General features: G+C 43.9%; 1 protein-coding gene across 3 annotated transcripts; it reads left to right on the top strand.

Annotated features, from left to right (window-relative positions):
- The first annotated feature begins 395 nt into the window (after positions 1-395).
- Pgap4 (post-GPI attachment to proteins GalNAc transferase 4) lies at positions 396-12,598 on the top strand. Of its 3 annotated transcripts, none has more exons than XM_042696791.1 (2): positions 396-497; positions 10,775-12,598. In XM_042696791.1, exon 2 carries the CDS (start codon positions 10,849-10,851, stop codon positions 12,058-12,060), a length of 1,212 nt encoding a protein of 403 aa, XP_042552725.1. In that variant the 5' UTR covers positions 396-497; positions 10,775-10,848; the 3' UTR covers positions 12,061-12,598. The 3 variants fall into 3 exon arrangements, with proteins under 3 accessions (XP_042552725.1, XP_042552731.1, XP_042552716.1); XM_042696797.1 differs by lacking the exon at positions 396-497 and adding an exon at positions 695-835; XM_042696782.1 differs by lacking the exon at positions 396-497 and adding an exon at positions 2,729-2,775.
- The last annotated feature ends 3,771 nt before the right edge of the window (positions 12,599-16,369 follow it).

The raw sequence follows: 16,369 nt of genomic DNA, 5'->3' as shown, positions 1-16,369 counted from the left end.
CGCTTCCTAAAGAAGCCCAAACACACAGTGAGAGACGTTTCATTCACCTCAATCAATGAGCCTGTGACCACCAGATGAAATGAAACGTTGGCTTCCATGTCCATCATCAAGGGGACTTGCTCCCAGTCGGAGAATTGGGGGGGGGGAACCCCTGCCTTTCCCCGGGTGCCCGTGAGTGGGCGCCTTTCGCCGTCCTCCTCCCCCGCGCCCCCTCCCCCGCCAGCCCGCCTCGGGGGCTGCAGTCGTTCCGCAGCTCGCAGGTCACATGGCCTGCCGGAGCGAGGGGATCCCTGCGCTGGAGCGGCGCTGCGGGCGGAGGTGAGGCTCCGGCGCGCACCCCAACCGCGCCGCGCCCGCGCCTCCCCGATCCCAGACCCGGATCCCGGGGTCCGCCAATGGCGCCTCCCCGGCGACCGGCCAGCTGCAGCCAGCCGGGACCACGCCACGGATGAATGACCTCGGGGTGCGCCCAGGACCCGGCTGACCGCCTCCGCCCGGTAGGTGTCCGCGCCGCAACGCGCGATCTGCCTGCCCAGCCCCGCTGGGCACGGCGGCCAGAGCCTCCCGCGAAGTCACGGGTGTGGGGTGGCCGCGGGAGAGCGGAGGAGGGCCCGCGTCCCCCTCCCGCCCCCGCCCCGCCGCCCGCCTCCCCGGCCGTGCGCCCCGGGCAGGCTGGCTTCGCCGCGGCCCTGCCCACCGTGCCCGCCGCTTCCTGTCGGAGGACCACAGGGCGCGCCGAAGGGCCGGGGCACGGCGCGGGGATGGATGGTGGCCTTCTCTACCCCTCGCCCGCGCTGTCAGGGCAGAGAGCTGCGACTAGGGTATCGGAATCTGGGTAAGACTCCCGCCGAGCCAAGTGCCCAAGAGCCCACGGCCTAATGGCCGCCCGTGAGCCGCGGACCCTCGCCGCGCGCTCCCCCCGCCCCCGCCCCGCGCGCCCCGAGCTCCGCCGCAGCCTCGGGCTCTGGTTTTGGAAACCTTGCCGGGGCGGGGAGGCGGGGGTTTGACCTGGCCAAAAGAAGGCGCCCCCTTCCAGCTCCCAGAAACACCAGCTAAAGGAATCCAGCCAGGCAATGGATGGCGACGGTCAGCCTGGGCCTTCGCGTGGGGAAACTGAGGCCTGAGGGCAGTGAGGATTGTCCAAGGTCAGACGCTGATGCTAGATCCTGTGCCATTCCTAATTAGGACCTCCTGGATGTGCCCTGCCTCCCACGCCGGGACCTTGGGGTTTGGGCGTCTCCTGTGCCGCACTGCGCCCGCCCTAGCTGGCCTGGGAACTTGAGTCCCTGGGCAGGTCGATGTGACCCGGACACCTCCTGATGGGCGGCCCCAGGCTCTCCCAGGAGACTGACTGACTGCTGGGCAGCTCCAATGATGATCTCACCATGCAGACCATTAGCAAAACCTGCAGGTGTGTGTGTGTGCGCGCGCACGCGCGTGTGCCAGCGTGTGAGCAAGTGCTCTTCCCCAAGAGAACTAACGAGAAATAATTATGTTAGGGGCAGATTTCTAAAGATACCTTAAGCCACAGAAACTGAGGTGAAAGGAGAAAATTGTGCCTAATACCTAACATGAGGACAATTATTAGAAATGTTTTAAAAGAACAAATAGCCCATTCAGGAAACAGAAAAATCTAAAAGGGAAAATAAGGATCACTTAAAACTCCGTCTTTTAAATTGTTAAGGTTTCCTTGACATCTTAAAATTTACATACACACATTCGAAGTTTTGCATTGATAACAACAGTGGTAGCATGTTTTCATTTGTATGCCTTGATTACCCTCAGGAATCAACACCTATTCCTATGTGTATTGTCTTTTGTATTTTTCTGAGGGTGAATTGACTTAATTCTTTTGCTCATTTTACCCTCAATTAGATTGTCTTTCTCTTCCTGATTTTGTGTTCTTCACATGTTATACATGAATGCAGCATTATCTATTGTAGGTTGCAATCTAATTTCAAATAAAATCTTTAGAATACCTCCATTATTTTTAAATTGTAGTGGTGGCTATATGGGTGAATGGATTTGAGTTGAAAAATTGAATTAAACGGTACATCGTATTTTATGTAAAATATACCATAGTCAAATTGATCTCTCTCTCGTTCTCTCTCGTTCTCTCTCTCTCTCTCTCTCTCTCTCTCTCTCTCTCTCTCTCTCTCTCTCTCTTTCTTTCTTTCTTTTTTTTGGCTTGAACTCTGAGCCTGAGTGCTGTTCCTCAGCTCTTCAGCTCAAGGCTAGCGCTACCACTTAAGCCACAGTGCCATTTCTGGTTTTCTTGTGGTTTGTTGGAGATAAAAAACTTTCATGGCTTTTCCTGTTCGGGCTGGCTTTGAACCGCAATCCTCAGATTTCAGCCTTCTGAGTAGCTGGGATTACAGGCATGAGCTACTGGTACCTGGCAAATTGATCTATTTTTTAAGCCAGGAGAATTATTCTGGGTCATGAAAACCTACCTTTTCAGATATTAAAACATGTTATAAAGGTTGAGTAATTAAAATAACATGGCCCACATATACAGATAGAGAGATGCATAAACCTATAGTTGGGCATGATAGTGTACATCTCTAATCTCCAACATGCAGGAAGATAAGGTCAGCCTGGCCTATATAACAAGATTATGTATATGAATATGTGTGTATGCATGCATAAATCTTTTTAAAATCTGCAAACACACACACATACAATACTTTAAAAGAGAAAAATCTTTTATTAGGGTCTAGTGTTACAACACCAGGGTATCCACAAAGAAAAAGATCTCCTGGCTACTTCTCACAAGTGAGTAAAATAGCCTGTTCTATCAGAAAGGGCAGGATGTGGCATGAATGTGACATGAAAATTGTAGGATTGTGTACCAATAACACAACTTCTAGCTACAGCATTCACAAACCTTACATATGGCAAATCATAATCCTCGAATAAAGGTTTCATATTGCACCAACCATAGACTTTCTGTTGTCACTGAAAGAAGTATTTCTTCCTTACTCTCCAGTGGAAATTGTAAAGTTATCTAGACCTCTTCAAAACTTGTGATGGTTGAAATTGGTGCAAGTTGTCTGAAACAGTTGGAGCAAGGCTTTCTCCATACAGGAATCCTCACTTGTAGCTGTAGTGTAGTTTCCTCTAGGCATTTATGGAGGGTTCAGAGACATCATGGTGTCATAATGGCAGTTCTCTCTGGCTCCAGAAGAACTGTTCAGGGAACAGCTCTCTACCCAAGGCAGATGGGCACAAGACAAGTGTCTGACAATTCTCAACGAGTCAAATCTGGCCACTAAAACTTAGCTTATTTAAAGGAGAATTAAAATTAGAAGAGTGTTTGCAATATTACTAACTTTTTTTTACAGTACTTAGCAGTACTTAACTTATTGCCAAGTGCTGGTAGAGGTACACAGAGTACAGAGAGGGTACTCGGAGTTCAAGGGCAGCCTTCCATATAGCAAAGATTGGAATAAGTTAATAAATCATAATCATGGCAATCTAAATTAGGGATAAAAAATGGATTTAGGCTCCTTGACTGTCACATTCACTGCACCAGTGCCAGCTCAAGGCCCACTGTTAAATCAGATGTTGAGTAAAAATCATGAAAGGGATTAATGTGTTCTTTGTAGAGAAACGGAAAAAAAAAAACAAAAAAAAAAAAAACAGAAATGTCCCATCATTTCCCTTCATCCCTCCTCTAAATTATACTCTTTTTCCTTTTTTCCTTTTTAAATTTCTTTCCCTCTTGCTTTCCTTGTATCGTTCCTAGTACAAGCAAAGGTTAAGTGAAAATCCTTTATCATTTTTTTTTTTGGGGGTCCGGTCGTGGGGCCTGAACTCCGGACCTGGGCGCTGTCCCTCAGTTCTTCAGCTCAACCACTTGAGCCACAGCACCACTTCTGGCTTTTTTCTTTTTGCTTATGTGGTGCTGAGGAATCAAACCCAGGGCCTCATGCATGCAAGGCAAGCGCTCTACCACTGAGCCACCTTCCCAGCCCTCCTTTATCATTTTTAATGGCATTTCTGCCAGGTGTGGTCCTGGAAGTAGAATTACTATATCAAAGATGACACAAGGACTGCTCCAGTTCACAGGTGAGCACTCGTTTGTTGACTTGTACCACTCCCTCTTGAGGTAAAGTGATCTGAGATTGTATTAAATATAGAGCATAATTTTCGAGAAAGGCCCACTTAATATTACTGGTGGGAAAATGTCCTTTTTCTCCATTTATTAGTTTTCACAGTTTCCTTTAGTAGAATTTTGTGGTATGTCTATGTAGTTTGTGTATTTGCTAGGTGTTTTAGTTTGGATTTAACTTTTTTTTCATTTGGTCCCATGAATTAATTTTTGATTGGTTAGATGAAAGTATTGTATGCTTATAAATAGATAGTGCGCTTACATATATATATATATGTGTGTCAGAATGATAATATATGTATGGATATATTTTTATACTAAACTGTTACTTACCACTATATCCTAAAAGCTTCTTGTCATTTCTGTTGGTTTTTCAGCTGCTTTTCTTGAGTTCTGATTTGTGCTGGGGCAGTGGTGCATCTAAGTTTTTAGAACCAGCCTCTCTGGACCCAGTTTTGCCACTTCATTAAAAGTTTTGTTTACCTTGAATAAAAGGGAATAGTGCCCTAGTTTTTTTTTTCAGGGTTAAAATGGGCTTAATACTTTGTCATAGGTTGTTTTTTTTTATGAAGATCAATGAGATGCTAGAATTGTGCTTTACACTTAAGTGTCCACCAGATATTTACAAATCAGTTGGTCTCAACATTATAAGGATAGCCTCTACTCCCAGTTGTGTAGCTCAGAAATTAAGGCCCATGGAATTCAAAAGACAGTATTTGCTCAACTGTCATTGCACCATTTCAATGTATGGAGGACTAGAGGGTACCAAAGATAAGTAAGACTACATCTACTATAAAGATATTTAAAATTCCTGTTGGAGCATTAAGTCCAGGACCATAAATAAAGCCATGGGAGACAATAAGGCATCCTTGATAATGCATAGGCTTTGCAATGTGTCCTATGTTTCCATTTCCTGCTTTCAGTTTGCTTGCATCTATTTTACATCATCTCAGTAGAATTAATTCTCCTGAGATTTAAGAGTTTCTGAATTGGTCAGAAGGCCATAATTCCAAAGGCCCAGCACACCCTAGACCCTTAATAAGTACTCCTATTAGGGCTTAATAAATGGTCACTACAGAAAGATGTAGTCAGCTCCCTGTGCCTTAGGTTCTACATCTTTAGATTTAACTAATGGTTGATCAAAAATTCTCTCTCTCTCTTTCTCTCTCTCTCTCTCTCTATATATATATATATGTATACATACATAAATATACACTCATATATCTATTAGAATATGTATAGTGGTTGTTTTTATTGCCATTATTAAGTAATAAAATATAATTTCTATTTATTTCTGGTCAGGGGAGATCATGGTTGGCTCTCAGAAGTCCCTTTTGAATTTTTTTTTTATGATTAAGTTAGGCCATGTAAGGAAAGAATGCTAGAAGTGGATGGAAACTGCAAGAATTTAAACATCATTCTTCAGCCATTGGAGACTGATGGAATAGTTTCACGGAAATATTCCATCTGTGCTTCTGAATATCACCTTCCCAATGCCCTTTACATGACAAAGGGATTTGTAGCCAAAATCTTTTCATCTAAATAGTATCTCCATATGAAAGGTTTTCCCCTATTTTTCAAGACACAAAATAGGCCTAAGGAGAGAAATAACTTCATACAAATTGATCTAATTGTGGATTGTGGGAAGCAGAATTGGACTGAGAATTTTTTGTGTGAGAATTTTTTTTTACTGTGATTATAAAGGGAATATAGAGAGGGATGTCATGAATACATTTATTTTTGGACAATGTCACCCCTTTCCTTCCTCTCTCCCAGTTTTTCCCTCCTGTCTCCACTCACAAGTTGTATAGTTCATTTTCAACTATAGTGTCTAATAAGTACCTTGCTGTATTCGTTCACCCTTTGTCCCTCCATTTCTGTGTCCTACCCTTTCCCTCCCAAAGACAGATAAACCAACAGACAAGGCTAAAAGAAAACAGAAATAGCAACAAAGAAAAAAAATCTATTGTTTCCATTTTCTGAAGTTCATTTTGATTAAAAAAAAAACAACATTATTTTATATGATCAGAAGCACTCTGGCATTGTAGCTTTGCGTTCCTCCCCTGGGACCAAGATACTTTGAATTCAAATCCGTTGTTTGTGCTGGGAAACCAGACCCCACTAATGAGCTTGCTGGAATCAACTGACCTAGAGGTGTCAAGGAGTATCATGGTCTGGCAAGTGAGGAGGACCAGGCCCAGGGACTGAAAGGAAAATGAGAGTTTTAAGAAGAGAGACCATGGAAGTGACTGGTGGGCTGTGAGAATTCAGAACTTGCCAGTCCCTTGGACTAGAGTACCTGGGAGAAAGGTGGTGCTATTCCTAAAGGAGGAAGACTTGGAAATGTGGACAGCCTTCAGCTTCTTAACTCCTGATTCCCTAGCCTAGAATTCTGCCTCCTGCGCCCCAGGGCTCCTTCAGTTTAATTTTCTTTATCTTTTATTTGTCGGTTGTCTTTCATTTTTATTTTTGTTTTTAATTTGGGGCCTGGGAGCTGTCCCTAAGCTCTTTTGCTCAAGGCTCACACTCTATCACTTTGAGCCACTTCACCACTTCTGGTTTTCTGTGGTTAATTGCAGATAAGAGTCTCATGGACCTTCCTGACTGTGCTGGCTTTGAATCACCATCCTCAGATCTCAGCCTCCTGAGTAGCTAGGATGACAGGTGTGAGCCACCAGTGCCCAGCTTCCGTTTAATTTTCTAAAATGTAACTGTCATTGTCACTGCATTTCTTACTACAAGCCCTAATTCATGTGTATTCTTTGAGATCTTTGTCTTTCACTCTTTTTCTGAGCTCTACACCCTAGACCTGGTAAATAGGCAGATCCAGTTTTTGTGTGTGTGAATGTGTGTTCCAAAGGTGTGCTTTCCAGGCATAGATAAGAGCTCAGTAAACACCGTCCCATAGAAACTGGAATATAATGGTGTGATTGTTACTGGGCCAGCTCATAGTTAGCCTGCAGTATAACTGGGTACTGGAGGGTGGGACTGAGCAGGTAACATCATGCCCTTTTGGAAAAAGCTATCCAAGTGATGTAAACACAGTCCTCTGTGCCCCACCCCCATGAGTGAGCTGAGAGCAAAGAATTACTCAAATTACCAGTGAAAATTTCCTGCTTTGGTCTGTTCCACAAAGACCAGTTGTCTTAAAACTCTAGGTCTATAAGGTAAAATAAATTACAGATGGTGACAGACACCCCATGCCACAGAGAAGCAGTTGTATAAATCTTTTAAGAAAATATTTTAAAAGGCAAAACAAGAACATACTCTTTAATGCTTACATACTTCCTGAAGTTTTTGCCAAACCAGTCAGTCCTTCAGTGATTGAAGGATGTAATCCTAACTGGTGTGGCTCAAGGTGGGTATGCTAGCTGTGTTGTTTCTCAAAATATTTTCTGCCTTTCCCTAGGGAGATCCGTATTTTCCCCTAATCATTGCCTTTGGTAGTGGTTCCTGCAGGAAAATTACATATCCCTACTCTGCTGAACTGCAGAGGAATGATGTAACTTCATTTGGCCATTAAAATGTGAGTAGAAATGATGTGTGTCACTTTGGAATAGGAGCTTGAGGAGCTAGCTTATGGTTCATTGCTTCTATCTGTCGCAAAACAAACAGAAAAGGTAATTATGCACCCTGGTGTACAGACAACATGAAACATGAGCACAATTGATTGATATGGGCAAATGATGAGAATAAAGACAAGCCTTACCTCTTGAGAGACAGAAAGACAGAGAAACAGAGAAAAAGCAATATATTATGTGGGGGTTATAGGAATTGAAAAACTGGAGCATTTAATCTACATCAGGATGAGTAGATAAATCTATGTATGAGGGACTGCGAAGGTGGCTCAGTGGTAGAGCACTTGCCTTGCATGCATGAGGCCCTGGGATCGATTCCTCAGCACCACATAAGCAAAAAGAAAAAAGCCAGAAGTAGCGCTGTGGCTCAAGTGGTAGAGCGCTAGCCTTGAGCTGAAGAGCTGAGGGACAGTGCCCAGGCCCAGAGTTCAGGCCCCATGACTGGTCCCCCCCCCCCCCCGAAAAAAATCTATGTATGAGAGATATTGCTTCTAAAATAGATAATGTTCTCTTTATGTGGGAGCAGGATTGAGGGTAGAGCCATATATGTCCTCTCCCCACAAAAAAATGTCGGTCTGGTGCTGCTGACTCATGCCTATAATCTTCCTGAGGTCTGAGGATCACAGTTAAAAGCCAGCCCAGGCAGAAAAGTCTGTAAGATTCCAATCTCCAACTAACCAGCAAAAAGCCAGAAATAGAGCTAGGAGAGCGCCATCCTTGAGTTAAAGGGTTTACATGCTTAGATCTTGAGTTCAAGTCCCAATACTCACATACACATACACCAAAAAAAACAAAATTCACAGTAATTAAAAATACTCTAGGATGAGAATCTATTTAAGACTCGATTAAAGTAATATAAGAGGAGAGATGTGTTTTTATTACATGGTTTGTGTTTTTTTTCTGGGACATATTTAAGGTAAGAATGTTTGTTGCATCTCACCTGTAGTCATCTGAACTGTTCCTTTTCACATTTATTTAAAAAGAAAACAAAACCACCTTATAAACCACTGAGATTTGGGAATCATGGTTGAAGCCTATTCTGTCTCTTACAGCATACAGTGATATTAGGGAACCTAGCCACATGAAAATTTTTCCTCTGAGCAGTCTATTAGATCTTTTCCTTTATCCTAAGATGTAGAAATGATTCCAATTCTGCTTCTTTTCTGTGAGCTTTCACTTCAGCTCTGTGGGAGGAAGTACTTCGCTTGCTTCACTGCTTAGTCCAGCGGATAATGGTGTATGTGCTCAATTAGGGGCATACTTTAAACAAGGATAGAAGTAAATGTCTCTACTTGAAGGCCTCAGCTTCTATCCATCATAAAGCTTGCCTAAGTAACTGTTTTCTTCTGTCTGCACTTTGATCCAGAATGGAAAACAAGTCAAGTGGTTTATTTTCAGCCTCCAGTTGGACCACACCTGTCGATAAACTTTTGTGCAGGAATTTCATGTCATATCATACATTATGAATACCTGAGCTGTTCATTGGCCCAGTAAGAGCTGGTCACTTCTTCAGGCAGAGATCATGAGTTCTGTGAGCTGAATCTTCCTCCTTCCCTGGAGGGAACTGACAGGACTTTAGCGGTTGTTAATAACTTTATTGGCCCTAGTTAGGAAAATTACCTGGGGTTAAAGTTCTTTCATTTCGGCCCTGCCTAACATTATATTCAGTACACAAAATGTATTGTGTTCTTGGCATTTTCTTAGTTGTCTACCTGATCTTATGAACTTTTTTGTTGAGCAGCCTCATCTACAAGGGTCACTATTTTAACTAGGCTATTTTTTTTCTTTCTTTCTTTGTGTCAATATTATAGGCTTAAACTCAGGACCTTGCACTTGTTAGGCAGACATTCTACTGCTAAGCTATGCTTCTCAGCCCTTTGTGTGCACTGGTTGTTTTTGTTTTGTTTTGTTTTGTCGGTTGTGGATCTTGAACTCTGGGCCTGGGCGCTGTCCCTGAGTTCTTCAGCTCAAGGTTAACGCTCTACCACTTAAACCACAGGACCACTTCTGGCTTTTTCTGCTTATGTGGTGCTAAGGAATAGAACCCAGGGCCTCACGCATGTGAGGCAAACACTCTACCACTGAGCCATCTTCCCAGCCCCACTTGTTGTTTTTGAGATAGAGTCCTGCTTCCTTCTCTGGACCATGACCCTCCTATTTTATTTTTATTTGCTTCCCAAACATTCTTCAGCACGACCAACTTCTTCCACTGAGATGGAGTCTTGTGGATTTTTCTGCTTTAGCTGACCTAGAACCATCTCAGCTTCCCAAATGGGATGACAGGCATGAGCCATCAGTGTCCCGCAAGAGGCTCATTTTCAGTGCTATTATATTACTTAGTTTTGAATTGGCCCTACACTTTTCATACTAGTGTTGTCTTTGTAATTCTATTCGTTGGTGCAAGTCTGTTTTCTATCACAAAATTAAATCTCTGTACTTCTAAAACAGGACATTGAGTGTGAACATAGGTGCTTATTTTTATGAGTTTTTACCCTGAACTTACTCCCTAAAATGTTTAACTTTCACAATAATATCATGGCCTGTATATGAGAGGTATTTTCTCTCATTGGTTCCAATGATAGTTTATTGAAAATAAAACGAGAGCTTGACACCTATAATTGTAGCTATGCAGTGAGGCTGACAGTTGAGGATTGAGGTTTGAAGCCAGCCCAGGCACACACATTCATGAGACTATTATCTCCAGTTAATGAGCAAAAAAGCCAGAAGTTAGAAATATAGTGGTGCCAATCTTGAGTAAAAAAAGCCAGGTGAGAGTATAAGGCCTGGAATTTAAACCACAACACCAGCACACACAAACCCACACAAATTAAAATAAAAGAACAATCAGGATTAAATGAACTTGCAATTTGAAATACATCATATGAGATAAGAAAAATTTAAAAGAAGATGACATAAAATAGCACAGAATCCTAAATATGAATAGCAGATGACATTAAATAACAAAATCCTAAATATTCCATCTTAGGGAATCTTGAGGGGTTTTTGGGGTGGTGGTGGTGGTGGTTATGATTAAAAGCTAGTGTTTTACCTTTTACCATTCTCTGTTTCCCTCTCTCTTTAGATTTGACTTGTGATTCTGGCCAGAGTTCCAGGATGGTTTGTTCTTGGGACCAGACTTGACCAAAAGTTGACCTGATGAGTGTGTCAGCCTCTCCAGCTGCCATGCTTCTCCGGAGGCTACGGCGACTCTCCTGGGGCAGCACCGCTGTCCAGCTCTTCATCCTGACGGTGGTAACATTTGGCCTGCTGGCTCCCCTGGCATGCCACCGCCTTCTCCACTCGTACTTCTATCTGCGCCACTGGCATCTGAACCAAATGAGCCAAGAGTTTCTGCAGCAAAGCCTGAAGGAGGGCGAGGCTGCCCTCCACTACTTTGAGGAGCTGCCTTCGGCCAATGGCTCTGTGCCCATTGTCTGGCAGGCCACACCCCGCCCCTGGCTGGTGATCACCATCATCACTGTGGATAGACAGCCCGGCTTCCACTACGTCTTGCAGGTGGTGTCCCAGTTTCACCGGCTCCTGCAACAGTGTGGCCCCCAGTGTGAGGGCCACCAGCTCTTCCTGTGCAATGTAGAGCGCAGTGTGAGTCACATGGATGCCAAGCTGCTCTCCAAGTATGTCCCCGTGGCCAACCGCTATGAGGGCACTGAGGATGATTACGGCGATGACCCTTCGACCAACTCATTTGAGAAAGAGAAGCAGGACTATGTCTACTGCCTAGAATCATCGCTGCAGACTTACAATCCAGACTACGTACTGATGGTGGAAGATGATGCCATTCCTGAAGAGCAGATCTTCCCAGTGTTGGAGCACCTCCTACGGGCTCGCTTCTCGGAGCCCCACCTTCAAGATGCGCTGTATCTAAAGCTCTATCACCCCGAGAGATTGCAGCACTACATCAACCCAGAACCCATGCGGATCCTGGAGTGGGTTGGTGTGGGCATGTTGCTAGGGCCCTTGCTAACCTGGATATACATGAGGTTTGCCAGCCGTCCGGGGTTCAGCTGGCCTGTGATGCTCTTCTTCTCCCTTTATAGCATGGGCTTGGTGGAACTGGTGGGCCGTCACTACTTCCTGGAACTGCGGCGCCTAAGTCCTTCCTTGTACAGCGTGGTTCCTGCCTCTCAGTGCTGCACCCCAGCCATGCTCTTCCCTGCCCCTGCCGCCCGCCGGACCCTCACTTACTTGTCCCAGGTGTACTGCCACAAGGGCTTTGGCAAGGACATGGCCTTGTATTCATTGTTGAGGGCCAAGGGAGAGCGGGCCTATGTGGTAGAGCCAAACCTTGTGAAACACATTGGACTCTTCTCCAGCCTCCGGTACAACTTTCATCCCAGTCTGCTCTAGGGGAAAGAAATGCCTTTCTGAACTTGGCCACTTCCTAGAGATTTGCCTATCAAGCTCTTTATTTAGACGTGGTTGCTTGCAGAACATTCCATTGTTTAATGTTGTTAGGAATAAAGGCACTGGCCTAGCTGAGGGACACGTGTAAGTTAAGGGCCATGACATTGGTAACCCCTGGCAGGAATGGCAGTTTGGCATAGGTCTGAAGCCCTCTTTTCTTCCACATAGCCACACTGCCTTATGCAGTCTGCCCCACCCAACGAGGGTGCATGGAAATGCCAGTTACGTTCTCTACCACGTGTTTGTAAGCCCTGCCTTGTGATAGAGCTTGTGACTGCCAGAAACCCTGTGCACAGTGATAACTGACTGTTTTTAGGATTTAAGGGTAGAAGTTGATGAGAGGTGAGATCCTTTAAATGGTCTTTCACATTGGGAATGAGAATGTATGTATGTTTAAATGTATATGCCCAGAGAAGTAAGACCATGTTGACATATTCTATTTGTTTCCTTGACCTGGTGAAATAAAAGCTGATAAAACTTGTGTGGTGCTGGGCGTCTTGGGGATGGGGTGGGGGAGAGAGGCAGGCGATTGGGCTTCTGTGTGATTGGCATCTTCTTTCCTCTTGTATCTGTAGTGCAACAAGAGGTGAGACATTTCAGCAAGATCCACATCGATTGATTAGACTTAATAGTGATTTCATATTGAAAATTTCAATCAGATTCTGCTTGTTTGGCAGCTAGACATTTCAGAATGTGAAATGTGATATATTCTTTCCTGGTTAATGGAAACTATGCTCATTTCTTTTTCTTCTGCTAGTATAGAAGAAAAAGCATGGACCATGAAGTCAAAACACCCAAACGTTTGTTTCAGATCTCTGGCATTGTTTACAGATGCAACCTTGGACCTGTCATATAATCACTTTGAGTCTCCATTTCTGTAAAATTGAGGACATAGTATCTACCTTTTAAGGTTGCCCTGAAGATTAATAACAGTATATGTGAGTCAGTTTACAAATTATTAACCCACAAACACACTTGTCAGATGCCCATTTCTCTCCTGTAATAAGCATACAGGATTTCAGTGTATGTTTAGGTAAACGTGTTAGTGATGTTGTTAAAGGATGACATAGAACATGGAACAGACACCTGTATCGCAGCTGGTTGAGACCATTCACTTCTAAGATTGAAGCTAGCCACTCAGTTTTCATCTATAGCGCCTCCCCCCCCCCCCCCACCAATATCCAACTAATCCAAAAGTGAGTTGTTCATTTAAGCTGAAAATGAACTAAGACTCCTATTGAATTTATTCCAAGACTCTCATCAAATGTCCTTTGACAACATTATTAAACCAGTGGCCAGCAAGTCCCTCTAATGGGAATGCACAATGGCATTAGACAGAGTTCAAGCAGCTGTGCAATTGGTTTCACTCCCACATTTTCTATTTGCTTTTCAATTTCCATAGTGAGACTCTGTCTTGAGGTCTGCTCATGAATACTGGCAGAATGTAGAGATGGATCAGCAATGCTCTGCAGATGAATGAATTGTGGCTCAGAATTGGGAAACATTCCCACAACTGAAAAGCAGCACAGAGGATGGGCCCATACTTCTTCTGACTTCCAGTTCCTCTACTTTCTTAACTACATTAATTCTATGTGGTCAAAGTCACTTCTGCAAAGTCCATTTGTGACTTGGACTTTAAGGTAGTCTTGAGGAAAAAGTAACTTATATGTTCTGTTATTCTAAGCTGTTAGGAATCTAACATCTCACCGTGTTCAAAGTCATCAGACCTACATCAGACTAACTTATATGATGATCAGATTCTACTCCATTCCCCCTCCCTCAGTCATTAGCCCATCATCAAATTTAGAACTGAACCACTACCCACTTGGAACTCAGACGCGTTTATTACTTTAAAGATTGGCCAGACCAATGACAAGAGAGTCATTCTCTAGCCAGGTCCTGGACACTTCTGGCTTACATTTTTGCTCTTCATAATTTAATTGTTCACTGCATGTGAATATCTCTTCCCTAAATGCTATTCTGGGTGGCTAAGGATATCCTCTCTTAGCCACTTTCTCCACCTACACACCAAGGTGTCTTTTCCCATTGACCTTAATGAAGGTATTCAGGTCTTGAACATTTTCTGCAGGTATCACATCCATTTTGCCCTTTCATTCTTCCTATCTTACTCCTTATTCCTAGAGTCTAAAATTTTAATGTGGTACACGATTCAGACAGCCAAAACATTTCCACCATAGCTGGGGTCTCATTTAGTTCCTGAGCAAGAGATTATAGGAGAACTGGAGTACACCTTCCATATCAGGGACATAGGTTAGCAGGTGGTAGAGTTCTCTAACAATCACACACACCTATCAGCGTTTACCTTATAATCCAGTCTAAGAAGCTCCCTGTTGTGGCCAAGTGTATTTGTATCAACATGCCAGTTAAATGCCCTTATTCTGCTGTGGCTTTCAAAGGAGACTTGTCACATTTTATCTTTGGGTTGATGGCCAACAGTACCCCTCCATGTACACACAGGTTTATGGAGTCTAAGGTAGTCATTCAAAAGTACTGTCTGTATAAGCAACCACAATCATAGGCCAAGCAAGTCTTACATCTTTTTTCTAGATATAAAAAGATTGAGGGCCACCAGACCATCACACCTCCTCTCCCTTACACATTAATAAACTCAGTACTATTAATATAAACTCAGTAACCTAAAAGTCCTCATGGGGCTGTGAAGCTCCTACAAGTGGTGTTGGTGTCTAGATGGTTTTCATTGAAACACCAAGAAGGTAAAGCCAACACAGCCCAAAAGACAAATTTCATACTTTCCCCAGATAGCAACACACAGGGACCTGTTCACACAGAGAAGCAAAGCTATAGTAATAAAGTGAAAAGTAGTGTGGTGCTATAAGAGTTGTCTGCACATCTTACGCCTTCTGTGTAGAATCTACATAAAAAAACAACTCCCACATGGTATACCACTAACTCTTCTGACTTGGATCTCATGCTTTTTTTGGGGGGGGGGGAGGGGGTCCGGTTGTGGGGCCTGAACTCTGGGCCTGGGTGCTATGCCTCAGCTCTTCAGCTCAAGGCTAGCACTCTACCACTTGAGCCATAGCACCACTTCTGGCTTTTTTCTTTTTGCTTACGTGGTGCTGAGGAATCGAACCCAGGGCCTCAGGCATGCAAGGCAAGCGCTCTACCACTGAGCCACCTTCCCAACCCCTCATGCTTTTTTTTTTTTTTTTTTTTTAGTCTTATTTCTCTGTCAACAGCTCTTTTTCTACACAGTTCTATTTTTGCTCATTCATTCATTTATTCATTGCTTCTTCGGTATCGTGATTCTAGCTGCTGGAAATATTATTGATGCACCCAGGAGTAAGCTGCAGGCTGGCTACTTCGAACAGAATGGCAACACTTGTAGAGCAGATCAGAATTAGTCTGAATTAATGTGAAAAGATTTAGCTTAGGGAAAAGCATTCCAGATGGTACAAAGTCTTTGCAATTAAGAACCAATGTAGAGCTGCACTAAGTCCTAGGTATGCATACATGCATGGGGACCTTTCCCAGCTGTGGGAGCTAAGGAGTTGTGGTGCACCCCACTCGGATTCCAGGAAGCTCAGAGATTCCCTGTGGCTGTGATGATCAACCACCATAGAGGGCCTGTGAATTTGACATCTTGTCCACTGTTCTGGTGGTGGGAGTCCCCAGTATGTACTGCAGGACTGGTCTCAGAGGAGTGATGTGATCAATTGTACCTTGCCAGCCACCATCTTGGTCAGCCTGCATGGCTGACAAGATCACCCTGACATCTGGAGACTAGAGCCTTAGTTGGGGTAATGCTTCTCACCATCCCATACCTCTGTTTCAGAGAACTATCCAGTTTCATGGCTTTGTATCCTTTACTGTTCAAACTTGTGTTGTGCATCTGTACATGCTGGTAGTTGGGCTAGACCTGGTTTTCAAGGATGGGGAGGCATTTCATGCCTTTTGTAGGAACAACTGTGTTCTCACTAACTGCATAATTAATCCCAGATTACTATGCAATCCCCTTATGTTGATTGTTAAATTGATAGAACCATGGTGTATTGACTTTGGGCTTCCGTTTGCTATTGAGGCTCAGAGGTCTCTTAGCCATTCCTGCAGATTTTGGGGAATATTGGTTGCCAGCATAATTGCTACCCTAACTCTTCTTGCTAGCGCTACTGCTTCTGCTGTGACCCTTGTAGAAACCATATATGTACAGCACAACATGTTAACACTTCAGCTCGAAATGTTTCTGGTGTCCTTGGGATGCAGGTGAGAG

The sequence above is a fragment of the Dipodomys spectabilis genome, unplaced genomic scaffold (assembly GCF_019054845.1).
Source record: "Dipodomys spectabilis isolate Male_0828 unplaced genomic scaffold, ASM1905484v1 ptg000006l, whole genome shotgun sequence".
NCBI lineage: Eukaryota > Metazoa > Chordata > Mammalia > Rodentia > Heteromyidae > Dipodomys > Dipodomys spectabilis.
This window is presented reverse-complemented; position numbering and strand designations above follow the sequence as displayed.

What these genes read in the sequence shown, in the direction of transcription:
- Pgap4 (XM_042696791.1), top strand. Translation starts at nt 10,849, where the DNA reads ATGAGTGTGTCAGCCTCTCCAGCTGCCATGCTTCTCCGGAGGCTACGG.